At 23.9% G+C, this 21,937-nt stretch overlaps 5 protein-coding genes across 5 annotated transcripts; 3 read left to right on the top strand and 2 right to left on the bottom strand.

Moving 5' to 3' along the window:
* Positions 1-773: 773 nt before the first annotated feature.
* FG379_002147 (WD repeat) lies at positions 774-11,843 on the top strand (the record flags this gene model as incomplete). Its single annotated transcript, XM_067328016.1, has 1 exon — positions 774-11,843. One exon carries the CDS (start codon positions 774-776, stop codon positions 11,841-11,843), a length of 11,070 nt encoding a protein of 3,689 aa, XP_067183555.1.
* A 764-nt stretch (positions 11,844-12,607) lies between these two features.
* Positions 12,608-16,957, bottom strand: FG379_002146 (SWI SNF related transcriptional regulator ATpase; the record flags this gene model as incomplete). Its single annotated transcript, XM_067328015.1, has 1 exon — positions 12,608-16,957. The coding sequence occupies one exon, from the start codon at positions 16,955-16,957 to the stop codon at positions 12,608-12,610; it is 4,350 nt and encodes a 1,449-aa protein (XP_067183554.1).
* Positions 16,958-18,029: 1,072 nt separating this feature from the next.
* Positions 18,030-19,514, top strand: FG379_002145 (Pfa-like protein; the record flags this gene model as incomplete). Its single annotated transcript, XM_067328014.1, has 1 exon — positions 18,030-19,514. The coding sequence occupies one exon, from the start codon at positions 18,030-18,032 to the stop codon at positions 19,512-19,514; it is 1,485 nt and encodes a 494-aa protein (XP_067183553.1).
* Positions 19,515-19,654: 140 nt separating this feature from the next.
* On the top strand, positions 19,655-20,065 carry FG379_002144 (uncharacterized protein; the record flags this gene model as incomplete). The annotated part of the gene is made up of 1 exon (XM_067328013.1): positions 19,655-20,065. The coding sequence occupies one exon, from the start codon at positions 19,655-19,657 to the stop codon at positions 20,063-20,065; it is 411 nt and encodes a 136-aa protein (XP_067183552.1).
* A 908-nt stretch (positions 20,066-20,973) lies between these two features.
* FG379_002143 (uncharacterized protein) lies at positions 20,974-21,786 on the bottom strand (the record flags this gene model as incomplete). The annotated part of the gene is made up of 1 exon (XM_067328012.1): positions 20,974-21,786. One exon carries the CDS (start codon positions 21,784-21,786, stop codon positions 20,974-20,976), a length of 813 nt encoding a protein of 270 aa, XP_067183551.1.
* Positions 21,787-21,937: the final 151 nt, after the last annotated feature.

The raw sequence follows: 21,937 nt of genomic DNA, 5'->3' as shown, positions 1-21,937 counted from the left end.
TAGATATCATTTATTTAAGTTTATCAATGTTCCTTTATTCTTTTATTTAATTTTCGTTTTTTAACTTTTTTTTTACTAAAATAATATTACTTATTTGATTTAGAGCATTAATGAATCAGTTTAAACAATAATAATACCGAAGTGTAAATAAATGTATTTAGAATGAGTTTTAATAAATATGTATGTAACGTGTAAACAAAAAATGAATAAAGGTTACAATAAAAACTGAGATTTTATTATTTAAACAAGTAATATAGGATAAAGTTAATTTATTTTATATTATTTTTTTTCGTTTAATTGTTTTATTTTTATTCATTTTTTTAATCCTGATTTTTTTTGTAGAAGTGTTAGTTTATATGAATAAAATAAGTATGAACATCAATTAAATGCGATTTCATTAAAATAAAAATTATTTCAGGTAGTAATATTCAATTTTTTTCTTTAAATAATTAATATCTCTCAAAATATTTATAAATACGCTTCTAAAATTTATACCAATTTACTAATAAAATAATGTTTCTACATATCATCATATATATGTTTCACCAACTTATATATTGGTACTCTTTAATACACTTCAAAATTAATGTTTTAATCCTCTAACTGTTCACACATTAAATTTAAGATAACAATTATATTCATAGCGCGTACCCCAAGTGTTATTGACATGTTAATTCTAATAATAAATAATTAAAAAAATAAAATATTGCGAAAAAAATAATATTTGTAGTAGCATTAGTACTAATATTACTTATAGTAATAAGGCTTAAGATATGAATCTGCTTAATTCCATTTCAAAAAATGATTCATCAGGTGTTATATTACAAGAGTTTAAAATAGATGAATCAGAGACAATATGTAATGGAAGGCTATTACTATCACACAATTCAAAATTACTATTAAATTTATCAACAAATGGTAAAATAACCATATGGATTGATTTAGAAAAAAGAAACTTAAATGATAATTTTATGAATAATAGTAGCATTAATCTAAAAAAGCTAGAAATAGGAAAAATATTTCAAGATAAAAATACACTGATATCGGAGGCAATATGGTCAAAATCATCTCTAAAAGAAGAAAATACTATAAGTACAGGGGCTATCCAAACGTTAATCTTATTGGAACAAGATTTAAATGCAAAAAATATTAATTGTAATTGTAAACAACATTCAGGTATAGAGTATTTAACTATAATACAATTTTTAAATATAGATAAATTTGAATTAAACAGTGAGTATAAGGTAATAGAATTGGAAATTAGTGATAAGTTAAATAAAGACAATATCTATGATAAGCCTATATCTATTAATTTTAATGTATCATGTGAATCCTTAAAATACAATTACACCGATGGTATGAATATTAAATATTGCAGGATACCAATAGAATATATATATAATGTTTTTTTCAGTAAAAAATTGTTAGATAAATCAAATGATAAATTGTGTGATGGTTGTTTTTCATATAAAAATGTAAGAATATTTACTGATAGTTCAAAAGAATCTGGTTTCTTAATGTTAATGTCAAATGTAATCTTTATTTCATTAGATTTAGACGGAAGCAAATCATTGTATACAAACAGAAGATTTTTGCTACAGAATTATGATTCACCAACAATTCGTTATTCGGGTGTAACAGCATTAAATAATTGGTTACTATGTATAACGATAGATACATATGAACTATTTTTATGGAACTATAACGAAGGAATAGGATTTTTAAGATTTGACATTAGTAAATATATTGAAAAATATATTAATAAACATAATACATCGATCAAAGTGTCGTTTTGTAATGATTTATCTAAAATTATATTGTTGATTGATAATTTAAACGAGTTGTATTTAAATAATTCGGTTAAAATATTTTTAATTGATTTAAATAGACTATTCAGTGAATTACTATGTGCTTATTATACGGTTAAGCTATTATGTGATAAAAATGTTGTATGTAAATATGACATGTTTGACCCAGAAGAGTATTTGAAGACAAATATGTTAATTAGTTCAGGAAGTATACCGCATGTACAATTAGATAGTGAATATGTTGATTTAACAATTTATCCAAATGCATTTAATAATTTTAAACTTAATAGTTTGATGAGTACATTTAATTTAAAATTGTCAGGTGGTTCTTCTGAATATATAAATATATTAAAGTTAATAGACAATAAATTAAATTGGTTTTACTTTTATAATAACAATTGGATAGTTAAAGAATACTATGATAATAATTACATGAGATTAATAATATTAAATACAATTAATAACATAATAATTGACGATAATTACAATGATAACTATGAAATACCACTTGAATATAAAAAGTTGTTTAATAATGTATACTTAAATTTGATTAAGTCACATCTAGAAAGCAATTTAGATTGTGAGGACGATTATAGTATACTTTCAAATAGAACTAGCCACAACTCACTTGATTTTTGTACTCCTATAATTGAAAAAATTAATAACAATATCAAAAATAATATTAAATTGTCTCATATTAAGGAGTATACATTTATTTTGGAAGATAATTTTCTTAAAAATATTGACAATAAAAACAAACTATTAAAAAATCATTATATTGATATTATAATAAATTCAAATTCAATATTAATCCAAATTTCAGATAATAATTTAATAGGTAATCATTTAAGTTTTTATTTAAATACGTATAATAGCTACAATCTAAGAGTTAGTGATATCACTGATTATGACCTAGTTAGTGATATTGACACAATTACTACTATTGAGAATATTGAAAATATTGATAATCTGGAAAAATTATTTTTGTTTGATATAAAAAGCGAATACACAATACTAAATTTAAAGCTCTCTTGTGAAATTAATTGGAATTATTATTTTATGAATAAAAACTCAAAAACATATATGGGTATATATTCGCACAAAATAAGCCTATTTGAGTTAATACATTCTGCAATAAAGTGTCAAGACTTGGAAAATGTCAAAAGAATATGTTTATTAAATAATATAAACACAAATATAATACCTTTAATGCAATTAGAAATTGGAATTAAAAATAGCGAAATTGATATGATCAAAAATTCATTAAATAATATCTCATCTACTTTAAATCTGGAAATAGTAAAATTTGCAAAGTCATTGCTACTTGAAAAAAATGGTTCAAATTTGTCAGATGAGTTTGTTGATAAATCCTGTGAAATATTGTTAAATTTTTGTTTAGATAAGATAAAATACTACAGCAATAATATAAAATTTTCCAACTATGATGTGAATAATGGTGATATATTGAATGTTCTTTCTTATTATTCATCTCTATTTAGAGAAAAATTAAGTAAAAAAAATGACAAATTTGTTAGTAATGACACTAATGAAAATATAAATGATATAACAGATAGTAAGTTAAATGACGACAACTTTAAAATAGATGATGAAATATATATAAGAGATGAAATAATACAGGGACACTATTCAACATTAATAAATTGGTGGTACAAAAACAAAAATATCAACTCGATATGTAATTTAAAATCATTTAGAAATAATGTGCTTCACCATGTATATAAATTAATTTGTAACCAAAGTACAAATTCATTAGCACTTGGAATACATATGTTACGTCAAATAGGTGAGAATACAAGCAAATATTTGAAATTAATATTATATTACACGTTAAAAAGAGATATACGGAGAAAAATTGTAAATCATTTAAGACATATTAATTATTTAACTGATGATGATTACGACTTAATACAATTCAGCAATCAGTTGGAGAATTATTATTTTAATACGTGTTATGATGTTGAATTAAATAGAATATGGACATCATTTCTTACATATTCTTATCCTTATGATATATTAAGGGATTATATACATGTATTTAATGATGTTGAAGATAAAGGCAATAGCAACAGTATTAATGATAGTGTTGATGATAGTGATGATGAATATTATTGCTCAGAACATATGATCAAATCACTAACTTATCCATTTGGTGGTCTGAAAACATTAAAAGATGCAATAATAATAAATAGTGGATTAGACACAACTACATATGAAAATCGGAATTACATACTTAAAATATCGAATGTAATACTAAAAAAATTATCAAATAATGTTGAATTAAACAATGATAGTGGGAATAATAACTTATATATTAACAATAAAGAATATGCTCAAATGAATAAAAATTTATTATATTCACATTTTTCAAAAAAATCACTTGATACATGGAGTGACTTAAATTGTAAAGAAATAAATGTTGATTTAAACAGTGAAAATAATTACTATAATGATTATTTGAATAATTTTAATGATGATAACAGCTTGAACAATACTTTGAACAATACAATAGCTAAAAACCTACCAGAACAAAAAGGAAATAATTTTTTAAGATTAAATAATAATAAATTAATTAATATAAAGAGTTCAATTTGTAAGAATTGTTCCGATCAAAATGAAGATGATTATTTGGAAATTGAAGAGAAATTATTGTATTTTGATAAAGAAAAAGAGGAAATTAATAATAATAACTCAAATATAAATATTGAGATAATAAATAATAACTATGACTTATCTTCAAATATAAATGTTGAAAGTAATAGTGAATATCCATCAGACATTAATTCAAATAATCAAAGTGATAATAATTCAAAAAGGGGAGACTTAACATGGATAAGATTAAACAGAGGTAGAAAATCCCTAATGAATAATCATTCAAATAATTATGGATACATCAATCATTCGTTAGACTTTATATCATCATGGCCATATAATGTAACTATAAGAATAATAATAGAAAAGACCCATTTACAAATATGTTCTATTTGGAACAGGCTATTAAAAAAAGTTCAAGCACCTTGTAAATACGATGAAGCGTTTGTATATTCATATCTATATTTAATGTTAAAGAATATAAATAAAGAAGAAGAAGAGAAAAATAGTATGTTAATATTATTAAATAATAATTTTAATTTAGAAAAAGTTGTGGTTGAAAGAATAACAAGTATCATTTACAACTCGTTATTCGGTTTTATATTTTCCCACTTTGATTGGATGAATATCCCACAATCTATGAATTATTTGGGTAAAACATTAAAAATACTACATAATAACCACAATATTAAAAAATCATATAAGTACGTATTAATAAATGAAATAATAAGCACTAATTTTGACAATAATCCAAAATATATAAATGATGTATTTATAAATTCATTAATATCAAGTAAATTATTACCAATTCATTACTTTAAAACTGATTTATTGGAAAATAAATTATTTAAAATAGAAATTAATAAATATAATAATGCCAAATACATAATTAATAAATGTATTAGTTTTAAAAATCATGGTCCACGTTTGTTTAAATATTATTTAAGTGAAATAAGCGAGTTAAAAAACAATGATTATTTAAATTTGTTTTTAAAATTATTCAATAAAGGAAAAAATAATGATTACATTAACGATTATTTAAGCATAGTATATATATTCATGAATAAAAAAGAGAATATTGTGCTATTGTTTTTTAAAGAAACATTTACCAAGTTTAAAAATAGTATAAGTGATGAGTTATATAATAAGCTTGTATTAAATAACACTTATTTTAATGGAAATATCGTTAATAATTTTGAATTTGTATTAAATTCCCCAATAACAATGATAAATATTTTAATTGATTACTTCGCTAACTACTACGAAGAAGAAATTGATGTTATTAGTAATGATTATAACTTAAATTCTGATCACATAAATAACATTGATGAGGATAATTCTGGAAATACTAATTATATTATTAATGAAATGATATCAAAAAGAATAAATTTTTATGATTTTGATTACGATGATAATAATTTAAATTTAAAACCACGCTATGTTTTATCAGTAATATTTTCTTTGAATATTTGTAAAAAAGAGATATATAATGAAAACTATAAATTGTTTTTGATGAAATATTTTCCAAAATTACTGGAATTACTAAGTGATAAATTTATTGATAATGATAATTTTAATAAAAAAGAAGTAACCAATGAGGATTTAAATAATGACATGAATTTATTTAGTATTTCAGAAATAATAAAAGCAACACATAAAGACTCTAAAACATTAATTGACCTAATTAATTTATATCCAACAATATATAATAAATTAGATAATAAAGAAAATATTGAAGATGTTGTTGACTTTTTTTCGAATAAAATGTATGAATCAATTAAAAAAAATAACAATTTAAAAACTAATAACAATTTTAGCATTAATTATAATGATAATGATATTAATTGTAAATTAAATTTGCCTATTTTAAATTACATTTCAAAAGGTAGACCTTTTATGGCATATATATTATTATGCATCAGATATACAAAGTATAATAATAATACTAAAAATTATGACGATAATTTTTCCATTAATGTTCCTAATTTAGACATGAATAACAAAATAATTATATACAAAGAAATATATAATTTGGCACTAAGAAACTTTACAAGAGGTATAGTAGTAACTAGTTGCATTATATTTATATCAATGTTAGGCCTTCCAACTGAACTACTAACTACCGATATAAGGGTAGCTAGATGTATATATAATCATCAAATACACGATAAAAAGTCATTTTCAAGACTAAATTATGATGATGAAACAGATATTAATATCGACGAAGTTAACTCTGATAAAATATACGAGATATGGAACTTATTTGTTGAATTTGGTCCACCACAAATAGACTCATATATTAATAATTTAGATAATGAAAATAAACAAGAATTTAAAAATAATCAAAAACATTCTAATTCATTATTTAGCGTATTAAAAATGCTTGAAGAGGCTGCATGGGACACAGGTGATATAACTATGCTTGGTAATAATAACAGTGACATTTGTAGCGAAAATGATGATAATGTTAATAATGATCATAGTAATTTGAAATTATTAGAAAGTGCGCCGATATGGCATTTAGTTGCTGTGTTTTGTAGACTACATGATTTACCTCGTTCACTAACATTATTACATGAATTAGCAAGAAGAGGAGAATGGGTACAGTTCCTGCAAGAGTGTGATTCTCAAAAATGTCCAAAAGAGACTGTAGAGAATATAATTAATGAATATATGTCAAAGTACCCAATACTAAAACAACATTTGAAAATAGCATTAAAAATGAATAATGATAAATGTAATAATAGTCAATATTGTGAATATAATAGCAAGGAAAGTGAATATATAATTAGTTTGTTGGATTGGAATATACTATTTAAAAAAAATGATAGTATTAAACATGATAAATTAAATCAATTTTACGAATGGTCAATCAAAACTGTGTTTATTAATAACATAATTGATATGAATGGTAGTAAATTATTAATGTATTACTCAGTTATTCAGGAAAATATTGACTTATTTATAAATAATGACTTTAGTTCTAAGTTAAAATACTTAGTTTCATGTACAATTAATTCATACATTTTAATAGAATTTATAAGCTCACTTATATTAATATTCAAAAACAACAATGAATATGACATTCAATTACTTTTTAATAAAATAAAATTTGATAACACCACAAATAATATTAGTGAATGTAAAAATATACTAGAAAAGTTTTTAAAAAAAGTAATGAATGAATTTAGAATAATAATTGTTAATAATACTAATGGTAATGATAATAATATTAATAGAAACTTGAATGATGTTTTAAAATATGATGATGATCAATTGAATGAATATATTGAATACTTAATGTTAAATTCATTAATCAATGTTTCAGAGATAATGAAAAATAAATATAAAATAAATGAGGAACATATTAATCTTATATTTAATAGTAATAAAAATACTGATGATAATGATATATTGTGTATGGATGAATTGACAATAATTTTATGGAAATTGATGTCATTATTAAATGAAAGAAACTTTTTAATTAAAATATCAAGTTGGTTTTACGGTGAAAATTCTAATATTTGTAGTATGTTTAGTTTATTAGGACATTTGCATAATTTAGATATTAAAAGTGGTTTAAATAATATAAATAACATATTAATTAAAAATATTAACAATGATAAGATGTTTGATGTATTCTATCCAAATAGTAACCTGTTAACGATGTATTATGAGAATGAATTATTATATATTTACAAAAACATTTCTGTAAAAAATCATGAACTTATATGGAACTTTGTACACAATATATATTCTAATAATTCAAGCGAAAATATTGACATGACTTTTGATTTAAAAAATCATTTATATAGGAGATATATAGTAAACTTAATATATTTAGATTTTAATGAATACAATTTTAAATATTGTGATATAGAAAAATGGTTATGTATGACAGAAATTGAAATAATAAGAGAAATGTATGAATCCGGTAAATATAAATTGCTAATTAAATATTTAGAAATGTCATTAAACACATCATTTAACAACGTTGAATATAATAATGAAAAAATATCACTATTAGAAGAGTCAACATTAAAATTAATATCGAATGATTTAAATAATTTTATCTATACTCAGCTATTTAAGTTAAATTCAATTAGATATGAATACTTGAGTAATTATTATTGGAATTTATTATTAAATGTTTCTGATTCTATTAAAAAAATATCATTATACATAGCTCCATATATATTAGCAAAAATATCGATATATTGTTGGTACTTGATTGAAAAGCTCGAGAGATTACTCACTGTTATTGATCAAGTTGTTTTATTATCAATATCATTGCATTTTTTATCAGATTCATATAAATTATCAGTATTTAATATTGATGAAAATAATGTTTATAAATCTGGTCTATATTCAGATAATTATCAACCAGATTACTTTGATTTAAACTATATTTATGATTGTATTCATTACTTATGTTATAAATTATTATTTTTATATACAATTAATATAGACGGAAAAATATTATATAATAATAATAATAGTGATAATAATAATGTTAGAATTGAAAATATATTAAAAAATGTAATTTATATACTATATAATAATTGTGGAAATAATGTAGTTAATGTCGACTTAAATTACAAACCATTAGGTATGGAATATTATGAAAACCTATTTTTAAAAATAAGGAATAATTCAATATTATTTACACCTTCTGGATACTTTAATTTCCAAAATACAAATAATAAAAATGTTAACATACAATTACCAAGTAAAATACAATTTTCTGATTATCCTGTCGATGCTAAAAATCTTTTGTCAAGCATCAATAATATTACAAATTATTTTATTGATTTAAACCTAACATTCAAAATAGGTACCAGATTTATTCCAAATGTCAAAAACAAATTAGTTCAATCCTATAAAAAAAATCAAAGCAAATTTAATTTGCTTAAAACTTTAGATGATAATAATTATATTGATAATAATTGTTATTATGACAAAAAGAACAATGATGCTGATAATAATATTCATACTGTGAATAATAATATTGATATCAACAATAATAATAACATCAATAGTAATAATATAGTAAATATTAATAGAAATTCAAATGTTTGGAATCAAATTATCGATTATTTGGTAGAGAAATACTATTTATCACTGATGTTTACAAAAATTATATACTTATGGTCAAAAGAGGATAGGAATGAAATTAATAATTTTATTAATTATTTAAATTCACGATTTGCAAATAACGAAAATAGTAATACGAAAGATGAAAAAAGTAGTGTGATTTTATGGGAAGAATATATTTTATTATCTGATGAACACAACAAAACATCTGAGGCAAACTTTAATATTAAATTGTTTTCATTTCTAAGGATATTCCAGTATATACATCAAATAGAAAAATTTATCCCAGTGAACAAAATAATGAGCAATATTAAATATAATATAAAGGATTTGATTGTCAACTCTGAAATAGAAATTGAATTCATTATATACAATTTTAATTTGGATGATTTGTTTAATAATGAAAATTACTTATCAGGAGTATCTAAGTTTATTATAGATTTATTCTCCACAGATAATATAATTTACATTATTAAAAATACGTTATTGCTAGCAATTGAAGCCAGTTTGAAATTTAACAACGATAATAACGATAATGGAACAAAATCACTTAGTTTTGATAATTTATTAAACTCTATAAAAATTATTACGTTTAATAATATTTATTTGGATTTTGAAGAGTTTGATGAACTAATTATCCATATATTATTTGAAGTTATACATAATTATTTAAGTTATAAAAATATAACACAATTTTTATATAAGATAGCAAAATTATCTTTAAATCACATTTATATTATAAACAAAATAAATTTAAAATTAGAAGAATGTGCAAATGATGACATTACAAGTATAAAAGAATCAATATATATTAACTTAGTGTTATATTATTTAACAATGATAGATTATAAATATTGTACATGTGAAAGCGATGATTATTATCAAGTTACTATTACAAATTTAATTGACAATATTAACAAGTTATTAGTCAAGATGATTAATACGGATTTTGATTATCAAGTATTTTCGAATATTATTGTTGAAATACCGGAATTATTTTCATTTGAAGAATTGAATGCAGAACAAATAAATAAAGTTATTGGTAATATTAATATATTTAAAAATATGTGTATTAGTAATAATGGTAGTGAAAATGATATTTTCTTTAATAATATTAATGAATATAACAATTACTATGATAATGATATCGAATATAATAGTGAATTTAACAATAAGAATAATTATTTTGAGAATAATAATAACTTGATACCAAACAATTTGTTAAGCATGATTTTGTCAGTGAAAATTATGGAGATATATAACTCAAGGGATGAAAGTTCAAATAATAGTATTAATTTGAATATAATTAAAAATCTCAATAGAGTTGATTTGTTAGCTGAATTTTTAATCAGTAAATGCCTAGTTAAACAGTGGAACAAAGTATCTATCGAATTTATGTTCTCTAAATATGGGAGATTTGATTTATTTATTGCGTTACAAATTATTTTTCATTCATGTGAACTACTAAAAAATACAAAATATCAACAATTATATTCTGCTTATATGAAATTGGCCGGGTTATTTTCAATTCAACTATATTTCGTAAATTCATATATTCAAGAAAAATCACTCGATAATAATAATAATTATTTAACAGGAGAAATGAAAAAATCTATTAAAAGTAAACTTTCATGTGTTATACCAAATGATTATATAAATGAATTATTCAACGATTACAATAATACTGATTACAATGTTAGCATCAATAACAATAGTGATAAAATGAAATATATATACGAATCTAACAAAGTAAATATAATTAATTTGGATTTAATCGAACTATTTGAAATAGTTTCAAATAGTAATATTTGTCACAATCCAACATTGGTAAATGTAATACTATCTGGTTATGAAATTATATTTGGTTCCGTCGTACATGCAATATGGCCAAGAATATTATTTATCAACTCAATTATTCATCCTAATTTTGAATACATTGATAAATACAAGAATATATTTGGTTACTTAAATTTTGATTTATTGGAATCAATGGCAAAAATACACAAAAATTTACTACTATATTTAAAAAACAAAAAGTATGATGACAACAACTATTCTTTTTATAATATCGTCAAATTAAATAAAGATTATGATGATAGCAATTTTCACATTTTTGATTCTGCATTGGAATGGATTGAAAGACCAGAAATTAAATATAACATTAATGAAAATTCGTTATTTACTAACTGGAAAAAACTGATTTCAGAGTATGTCGATGACATTCTACTTCGAATTGAAACATGTAATATGATAGACTCTGAAAAATTATCCGACGTCATTTTTTATAATAAAAAATTATATAATGACAAATCACTTTACGAAATACTATAAGAAATGTAGAAGACCTAAACTAATAACATTTCCCATTAGCCCCAATGATGCAAGAAACAAGAAAATATCCTTGTTAGTGATATACTTGAATCATAATTTTTTTTAAAATTAATTTTATTTTTAATATTAAACAATTATTTTGTATGATGCTAAACTTACAAATAATATTACTGATAAGAAAAACAATAATGTACTATAACTTAATCCATCTACATATCTGGTATATGTAGTTTTTTGTTTGCTCGCAATTGGACAGTACTTGTTTATTATTGCTTCGTCGTCTGAACCACAACTATCTGAATCGGATAAATCTATAATTTTAAAGAAATATAAAGTTAAGACAAAAAAAATTGATTTTTTTTGGTTGGAAGGTAAAAATAAATGTAAAGAGTTTATTTCGACTTCTTTATTATTGAATACACTATTTCAAATTATACATACCCGTAAGATCTAAGTCTGAATATTTAACTCTCCTTTTAATCATATTTCTCTTTTTTATTATTATTTAACCAATATAAGACATATGTACAAATAAGTTTTGTATAAATACTAAAGTATATTAAGTTAATATAAACGCATTAGCTAAATATTAAAATAAATATACTGTGATTGTGCATTTTATTTAGAGTTCTGTTACATCTAGTCTATTATATATGGTATGCTATGTGGTCAATAAAACTGCATGTGTGTTATAAAACATTCCCGCGTGGACAAAATAAAATTGGGTTAATTAGTAACTAGTAAAATAACATATTTAAGAAAAACTAATCTTTATACATTTGAGGTTCAGGTGTGTTAGGTAAACTCTCAATATATTTAGACGAAAGAATATATTCATTCAATTTATTATTGGATCTGTTTCTTTTTTTATTTCCAATATTGTTTTCGTAATGAGTACTGTTATCCGAATTTTTACTTTCATTACTATAGACATCTAAATTTTCACCGAATAATGTTGATTTTTTACTTTTTTGATTATTTTTTTTGTTTTTTTCGTCTTTTTTATTTAGTTTAGAGCCTCTAACCATATTAATTTTATTATTACTATAATCCTCTGCATTATAATTATATTCTGTTGTTTCGAAATCATCATCACTAATATCAGCATTTTGGCTGTCAAAGTCATCATTACTCTCATTTTCATCATCACTAAATTTTATAATTTTTCTTTTTTTGTTTTTCGTTTTATTATTTTGACTTTTATTTTGACTAATATTGTTACTAGAAACATCGTTGATATTAGTTGAATTTCTTCTCAACGATGTTCTTCTTTTTGTAGTTTCCTTAAGTAATTCCTTTTTAATGTCGTTTATTTCACCTGATTCATATTTTTCAACAACTTTCAAAAATGTTCTTTCACTTACACCTTCTACACATAAGTAATCTTTGTTGGACTTCCACCTTGACTTACGTTGAGAACGTGGTATCTCTTTAGGTTCATTCATATTAAAGTCGTCAATTCCAAGTTCTGCATTAACTTCATTTGGGGGTCTAACAATCCAATCAGGTACTTCATCTACAGATATTATTCTACCGGCTTTCTCCAAGTAATTCATATATACTTTACTGTCCTCTGAAGTTAACATTTCGTTGTTCTTATTGCTGTTTTTAGCTTCTACTGTTTCATCGTTATTATAGTTCTGCTCATTTTGAATGTTTTTTTGTTTCCTACCAGGCCTTTTAGGTTTTGTGGGTGACTTCGATATATTATTGCCAAAATCAAGTAAATCCTTATTTAAATCACAATTATCAGCGTGTTCTGACTCATCTTTGTTTTTTTCATTCACTAAGGTATCATTATCACTATTATTATATATTTTTTTTATTATCACATCACTCCACTCGTATATTTTATTATAAATACTTCTCCCAAACATTTTCTTATCCATTTCTTCAAATGTTTTTAACTCATTTTCTGTTCTTGCCATAAATTTATTTAATTCTGAGGGTGTAGTTACCCTAGCATCGCTTTTATATTCTTCTTTACCAAACAGTTCTCTTAGTCTGTCCTCCCTATCATCCTCCACTACTTGTGTTGAATTAAACATACCAGCTTGAATTATTTTTTGATCAATCTCTAGTTTTTTTTGAGCTTTTTTAAGAACGAGTTCTTCTACACCAGATATTGATATTAAACGAATTACTCTAACTTCGTTCTTTTGACCCATTCTGTGCGCTCTACTTTGAGCTTGCAAATCTTGGTGTGGATTCCAATCTGAATCAAAAATAATGACGGTATCAGCAGCTTGTAGATTAAGCCCTAACCCACCAGCTCTTGTAGATAGCACAAACACAAATTTATCAGATTCATCTGAATTAAACTCATCCATTCTTTCTTTTCTTTCCTGAATTGTCATTGTTCCATCAAGTCTATGATATTTTATTCCTCTATAATCCAAAAAATCGCCTAGTATATCCATTAACTGCGTCATTTGACAAAAAATTAATACTTTATGCTTAAAATATATTAACTTTGGTAACATTCTGTCCAATATTTCAAATTTACAACTGACTCTAAATATATCATCATTTTCAATCAAATATTCGTCAACAAATAAATATGGATGATTAACTATTTTTCTTAATTGTATTATAGTATTGCTTACTGATCTATATTGTATTTTACCACTATTCAAGTCCATTGAGTGAACTGCTTTTTGTTTAATTTGATCATATACTATTTTTTGCCATGGTGTAAGTTCCATTCTAACAATAAATTCTTTTTTCTCAGGCAAATCGTGTAACACATCTGATTTAACCCTTCTTAACAAAAATGGTCTTAATATTGAATGTAATCTATTAATTATAAACAATTTTTCTTCTTCTGATAACTCTAAACTATTTTCATTTGAAGGCAATTCACTAAATGGTTTGCTGAACCAAACTTGGAAATCTTCAACTGAATGGAATACTTGTGGCAATAAAAAATTTAATAATGACCAAAGTTCTGTTATATTGTTTTGCAATGGTGTTCCAGTTAACAATAAACGATTATGTGAATTAAAATCATGTAATATAACGTGAAATTTACTTTTTGAATTTTTAAGTCTATGCCCTTCATCCACTATTATATGTTTCCATTGTATACTTTGCAAAGAGTTGCCCTCTCTAATAATGAAATCAAATGTAGTTAAACATACATTGAATTTCATCTTTCTTATCTCTTGAAATAACGATCTTCTTTCATATCTACTCCCCTTGAAACACATTATACTTAAACTAGGACTCCATTTTTCAAATTCTTTTTGCCAGTTTGGAAGTGTTGATAAAGGCACTATTACTAAATGAGGCCCATGATTTTCTTTATGTTCATATAAGTATGTTAATAATGCAACTGTTTGTATTGTTTTTCCAAGTCCCATTTCATCTGCTAATATACCATGTAATTTGTTATTATATAAACTTAACATCCATTCTACACCGGTTACTTGATATGGCAATAATTCTCCTTTTAGTAATTTCATTGGATTATCCGATATATTTTCAGTTATGGTATGTGCCATTGTATAATATGAAGAAACTGTTGTTTTTGTATTTAGCTCTGAATTATACTCTAATGAATCTTTTAATTCTGTTGTTGATATAAATGTATTACTATCATTATTATTTGTACTCGATATTTTTTGATCATGAACTCTTAAGCCCATATCTATTAAAAATCTATCTGTTTGATTTATTAACTCTTGTAGTCTTCTATTCTTCGTTTCTTTAACTAATTCTAAATAAGCTTCCAGATCGTTCTCTCTGAGTAATCTAAGTCTTTCTCTTTCTTTTTTTTCCATATTAATTTGTTTTTGAGATTGTATCGATACCATTTGTTTACTTGCATTTATTGCTAAACGGCTAAGTAATAATCTTTTTTTTCTTTTTTCTTGCATTATTTTTTCTCTCTCTATCGGTAAATTTTCTATTATTAACTGAAACTTATATTGCTGTATAGTTGGAGATTTTGATTTCCAAAAATTTATTATTTTTCTATTTGCAGATTTAAATATTGAATCTATTATCTTATCGTTTTCTTTAATTTGTGTTGGAATTAATAAACGCCTATTTGAAATACCAGCCCTTATGTTGCTATCTATTATCTCAAAATTTATCATATCTGGTTTACTCTTGTCAAGATAATTGTGGCATTTATTATTGTTATTACTATTTTCTTTTTCATTGTAATCAATTGTGTTATCATTTACATTATTATTATTACTCATCCTATCTTCATTATTAAACTCTTTTTCTGTCATTAATGAATCTAAACTGTAGTATTGGCCATTACTATATACATCATTTCTTGTTTTTGTTTGAATATATGAAATATCTAACAATTTTTCATGTAAGTTAGCTTTATATGAAATATCTGCTGGAAACGATATATATTTTCTTAATTTTCTTTGAGATTCCAATGATACAAGATTTTTTAAAATTTTTTTCTCATTTAGAATATAACTATCCCAATAATTATACATATTATTTTTTGCAACTACAGAACCCGTATATTCTAATGTATTTACCCTAAATGAATTAACTTCCGCTACCAATTCTATTAATTTATTATTATACTCAGAATGAGTATCCACCTTCTCAGACAAAAAATTACCGTAGCTTCTCATTTTCACGCCAAATACTAATTTTGAATATTCAAAATATTTCTTCATAACATAAAATATATTATTATCATAATCCATGATTTTTAGTTTACTGTTATCGTTTTCCATTGTTTTATTATCATCATTACTATATATTTTAAACAAGTGTGGCCTTCTTACTATCAACTCATCCATCATTTTATATAACTCACCCAATAAAAAATTTCCTGGTAATAGTCCTCTAGATAACATTCTATAACACTGCACTAATACTTTAAGCCTATATCTTAACAAATCTTCATTCGGGACTTCTAAATCTTTCAGCGTCTTGTATTTAATATCATTCTTTAATTTTTTATACTCAAATGACAAATCCAAACACCTTGCAAATATCTCGGAAGATTTTGATGCAGATTCATACACTAAGTCCTCTATTAGATTGTTTAAATCAATATTTTCTTTGTAAATTGAGCTGTTACCTATATTCGCTTTTGAATCATTATTGATAGTGGTTTTGCTTAAAAATTCCATTATTCATTGAATTAAATACTTATATAATAATCAATATATCTTAAATTATATAAAAAATGTGATATAAAAAGAAAAAACAATCCTAATCTAATTTAATAATTTATTTTAAATGTATACTTTAACTGTTCTTTATACAATAGTTTTTTGAAATTTGCAACACTCGCAATATTCAATAAGTTCGCCCTTTTATTTTATAACGAGTAGATTTATGGTATTTAGTTGTTTTAATAATATACAAATACATCTAATAACACAAGTTATCACGATATTTATAATATTGTATTATTCCCAAAACTACAATAATGTTTTTCCTTTTTTTTTAATTTTATCTTGTTTGCCGCCACTTTACTTTTTTTAAATAACACAAATTAACTGGCAATTATCATGATAAATATAGCTAGACCGGAGAGAATAAGATAAAAATAACACTTTTCTAGAGGAAATTTATTGGCCATATTTTCAATTAGGTTATCTACCGCAATCTTACCTTAAGAACTGATACTCACACACAAAACAGCAAAAGTTACTTTATTAAAAATACATATATATTAATAGTAAAATCATATCAAAAGTATTATTTTGAACAAAGTCAGAATAGTATTTAAAATTAATAGAATTTTGTCTTGAAATTATTATTGAATATATTTTCTCTTACTATTCTCATTTCGTCAATTATTAGAATATGTAATCGTATTGGCGCCTAAATGTGTGTTGCATCTTGAAAAAATATAGCAAACATTTTTTTTTTGAAGTTGAAAATAGCACACAAGTGGGAAAAAAAGGAAATGTATACATGCACTGTTAATAAATACTACTAACTTTTTTTTATATTTTGAATCGATAACATGATTTTGATCAGTATTAAGTGTTGTAGCTTCTTATACTTGTTTATTTTAACTTTATATATATATTTTTCTAATTTATTGTAAGTCGATCAATTTGTCTTAAATATATAAGTTAGCAAGACATGTACTTATTTATAAATTATTAATGATTTGTAGTAAAGTTGAAATTTTTACACTGTTATCTTTCATTGCTTAAAAATAATTAGAATTAGTAGCGTTGAGTATTTATGAAGAAACAAGAAATAGAAAAAATCAAGATAAACTTTAACGATGACTTGGGTGTGTCTGAAACAAATATATTCAAAAGAGTTTTTGCAAGTGTTCTTAAAAAATATGATAGATATCACAATGGAATAGTGACTGCAGAAAATTTCTGTAATTCAATAAGGGAAACAGATGAATTATTGAGATTAGAAAACAACGTTTGGGGGGTTGAAGTAATATCAAAAGAAAAATGCAGTGTAACATCGCCGATAATAGTTTCAATAATGAATTTAATTCAAATAACTGAAGATAAGTATGTTAATTGCAAGCCATTTTATTTAGATGTAGAAAGAATAGAATCAGTAATATTAGTAAAAAATCCGTATAACGAGAGTACAGTAATGGTTACTCAAATAAGAAAAACAAATTTGGAAAAAGATCACGTTAAATATTCGGTTAAATGCCCAAAAATGTATTTAGAGGATTTATATCCTCCTGCCTTAGAGTCAACTAAAAAATATACTCATAAAACTCAAATAAACAATATTTTTGATGTCAATATTCAACCGGAAGGTAATGTGAACGATAATGAAAATAAATTACCCTCATTGAGAGCATTACCTCCAGAAAAACTAGATGATTTTCGTAAATTATATGCAATGTGGAATAAATGTATGCTTTCAGATGAAGACTTTATAATACATATGAAAAAGGACCTAGGAATCGAGAATATACCTAGGGAGTTTTTATTTCAAGTTTCAAATAAGGGACCAAGTAGAACATTAAGTTATAGGGATGCTATATGCTCATTATTTATAAACGACATTGATTCTTTGAGAAGATACAGACCCCAAAATTATATACCAGAACCAGGAAGAATGTCGATAGAAACAAGAATAAATCCAATAACTCACGAAGATACTCGCTTAAAGTATTCAAAAAAAATTTTAAATGACTTCAACAATGGATACGGTAAGGTAATTGAATCTATTAACAATTACAATGATGAAATGCAGAAAACATTTAAATCAAAAGGTAAAAAACATAGGCCATTAACGACATTAGAGTCAAATCTAAAACATTCTTTAGAATGTATGGAATTAGATACCAACAATAATTTAAATAAGAGCTGTAGTAGTGATAATTTAAATGTAAACGATAATAAGGTTAAATATAATTTCGTTGTTGACTTGGATAAATTATACGATGAAAAAACATATAAAGAAGATACAGGTAAATATATAAACTCAAAAAAAGATGTTTCATGCAGTAATTCTAATAAAAGAATTACTGTTACTATGCCAGAAGTACTTCAAATGCAGCTTAAAAGATGTGTTTCAGGTGAAACGACTGCAGGTGCAGTCAGAGAATACCTAAAACATTATGGCATTCCAATAACAATTACCCTAGACACTTTACTTAGAAGAAATGATGAAGATGGAACTGTTTCATTTACATCTTTGATGAAAGAGGTATACAATTCAATCAAAAATATGCAAACGCGATGACTTTTTCATCTGTAATGTCATTTAGGCGCCAACTATTTCATCATAATTAAAAATATTTTCTTTTAACAATATACATAATTTTATTTATTCAATTTATAGTTTATATAGCTTGTACATGCGATTTTTGTGTTATATATTAGATGGTAGAACAAAATGATAATTCTGAAAGAACATTTGTTACTAATGTCGATTGTGAGAAGGTTTCAGTATATGAACAAAAAAACAATCGACCACTAGAGAATATTGATATTATTGATGATAGAAAAGAATCAGAAAATACAGATTCACTAGTATTAAATTACTGTAGGAACAAACTGGGTGAGTTATCTTCAAGAAGCCACAATAAATGCACATTTGAATTGAGAGAGGATGAACAAATTAAGAATTTTCAATTTCAAGTAAATAAAATGAAGATGTGGCCTTCATTTGATCATATTTTTAAAGCAGCTAGAAAGGATAATAAGTGGTTTTTAAAGTCAATTCCACTTAAGGGGGTGAACAAAATATTAATAAAAGAACAAAGTTTAATAAACATTTCAAAAGTAAGTTAAGAAATTGTCTAAAATGATCACTTAAATTGAATTACTAATATTAACGTTATAACAATCAATATTACTATTATTATCACCACTTATCCACGCTTTTGTACACTCTTTGTTCGCTAAACATATAGTCTGTTTATAAAGGGTTAGTTATTACACCTATACCAGAAGGTGTAATAGACACTGTGGTAAATACTATTACAAACAGTAACAATACCATTCCTGAGTTGACAGAATATGTAAGTTCACTGCTTACCTACCCATGATTTTGAGGGAATTAATGTAACTTCACGCATGCTACTTGAATTACGTTATACTTCTCTTATATAATCTTGGATTTAAAACTACTTGGCATTTCTATACCTTCAAACTTTAATATTAACAGACCGTAAAAACAAAGGAAAGCAAACACATTAAAATTGGTATTGCAAACAATAATCAATAAAATAACCAACAAATCATGAAATCTTACAAACTTATGGAACGCATCTATTAAATTTAACTTTATTTAAATAAAACTAATAAAGTAATTTTCCTAGGAAAATTCATTATTTTTTTGCATTTCTGGAAAAAGAAATTTAGTACCTAAGTTTGTATTTATATTTATTTTATTGCCATAATTACTAGTTCAGACAAAATAAATGATCCCACTTTTATTTAAAGAGGGAAAAAAATACTTGTATTTAGAGAATGAATTCATATAGTCATTAAGTGTTTTTTCTGTCTTTCTCTTTCCCATGTAAAAAAAAGAAATAAAATATAACTTTGCACATTGTATTGTCGTTATATAATATATCGATATAAAACAAGATGAACGTAAACTATCTAATGTAGTATCTTCGATGTGATTTGGCTCATTTCTTGATAAATCACTATAATTGAAATACAATTTAAAGAAATATGATCAAAATTTATTCTTAATTTCCCAATGTTTCTAAAGAACGACTTTGCGTGACAAAATCAATTGGTTTAACAAATTCTTTAGTTCCTGGAATAAGTAGTGAGAGAAAATAAGAACTCTTCTCAAATTTGCTAATTTGAGGAATACTACTAAATTCCTTAGAGAATGATCTTAAACCATCAAAATTTGAAATAATACAACCATTAGAAATATTCTCGATAAATAATATTAATGTGTAGACAACTGTATCAATATATGAATACTTTCCACCATAGAAGAACTTGTATTCCGTATCAGTAAATCTATCATTTACTAACCTTAGTGTAACATTTACATTCTCGATTTCAAGTAATTTTTCACATTTCAAAGACTCAGATAGCTCCAAAAGTCCAGATACTTTTGAAATATATGATCTTACAGTTGAACCAATTTGGAGTGAAATAGCATGATCTGAAATTGACTTCTGGAACAATTCACCATAATAAGATAATACTAAGTAATGAACTATTGCTTCATCCTGACTGAGGTTTCTCACGGAATATTCATTATCTGATATCATTGGGATAGTTGGATTTAAAAATCCTGATTCAATTATAGAAGAAAACATTTCCTCCATTGAAGAAGAATTTTTTTTGAATCTAAACTCATTAAATGGAAGGCTTGACAAAATCAATAATGTTCTAATCAAGTGGGTGCTATCTAGTGTCTTAGATGTATAAAACATTATTGGACTGTATTTCTTCTTACTATTTTTCGATTTACTATCCTTCCCTGCAAAAATTAAATTAATTAAACAAATAAACGAAAAAACAAAGCTATACAACTTCATTTTATTCTATATGTTAAAAATAGTAATCAAAAGAAGTACTAGGAATAATGAATGAATAAAAATCTTCGTTCAAAGATATAACAGGTATTTTATAAATAATTTTACAACCCCTTTGACTCGGCTTTTTATTATATATTCAACTTATTTATCC

The sequence above is a fragment of the Cryptosporidium bovis genome (assembly GCF_009768925.1).
Source record: "Cryptosporidium bovis isolate 45015 chromosome Unknown contig_3, whole genome shotgun sequence".
Lineage (NCBI taxonomy): Eukaryota > Apicomplexa > Conoidasida > Eucoccidiorida > Cryptosporidiidae > Cryptosporidium > Cryptosporidium bovis.
Note: the sequence above shows the minus strand (reverse complement) of the source record. Positions and strands in the feature narration are given on the sequence as shown.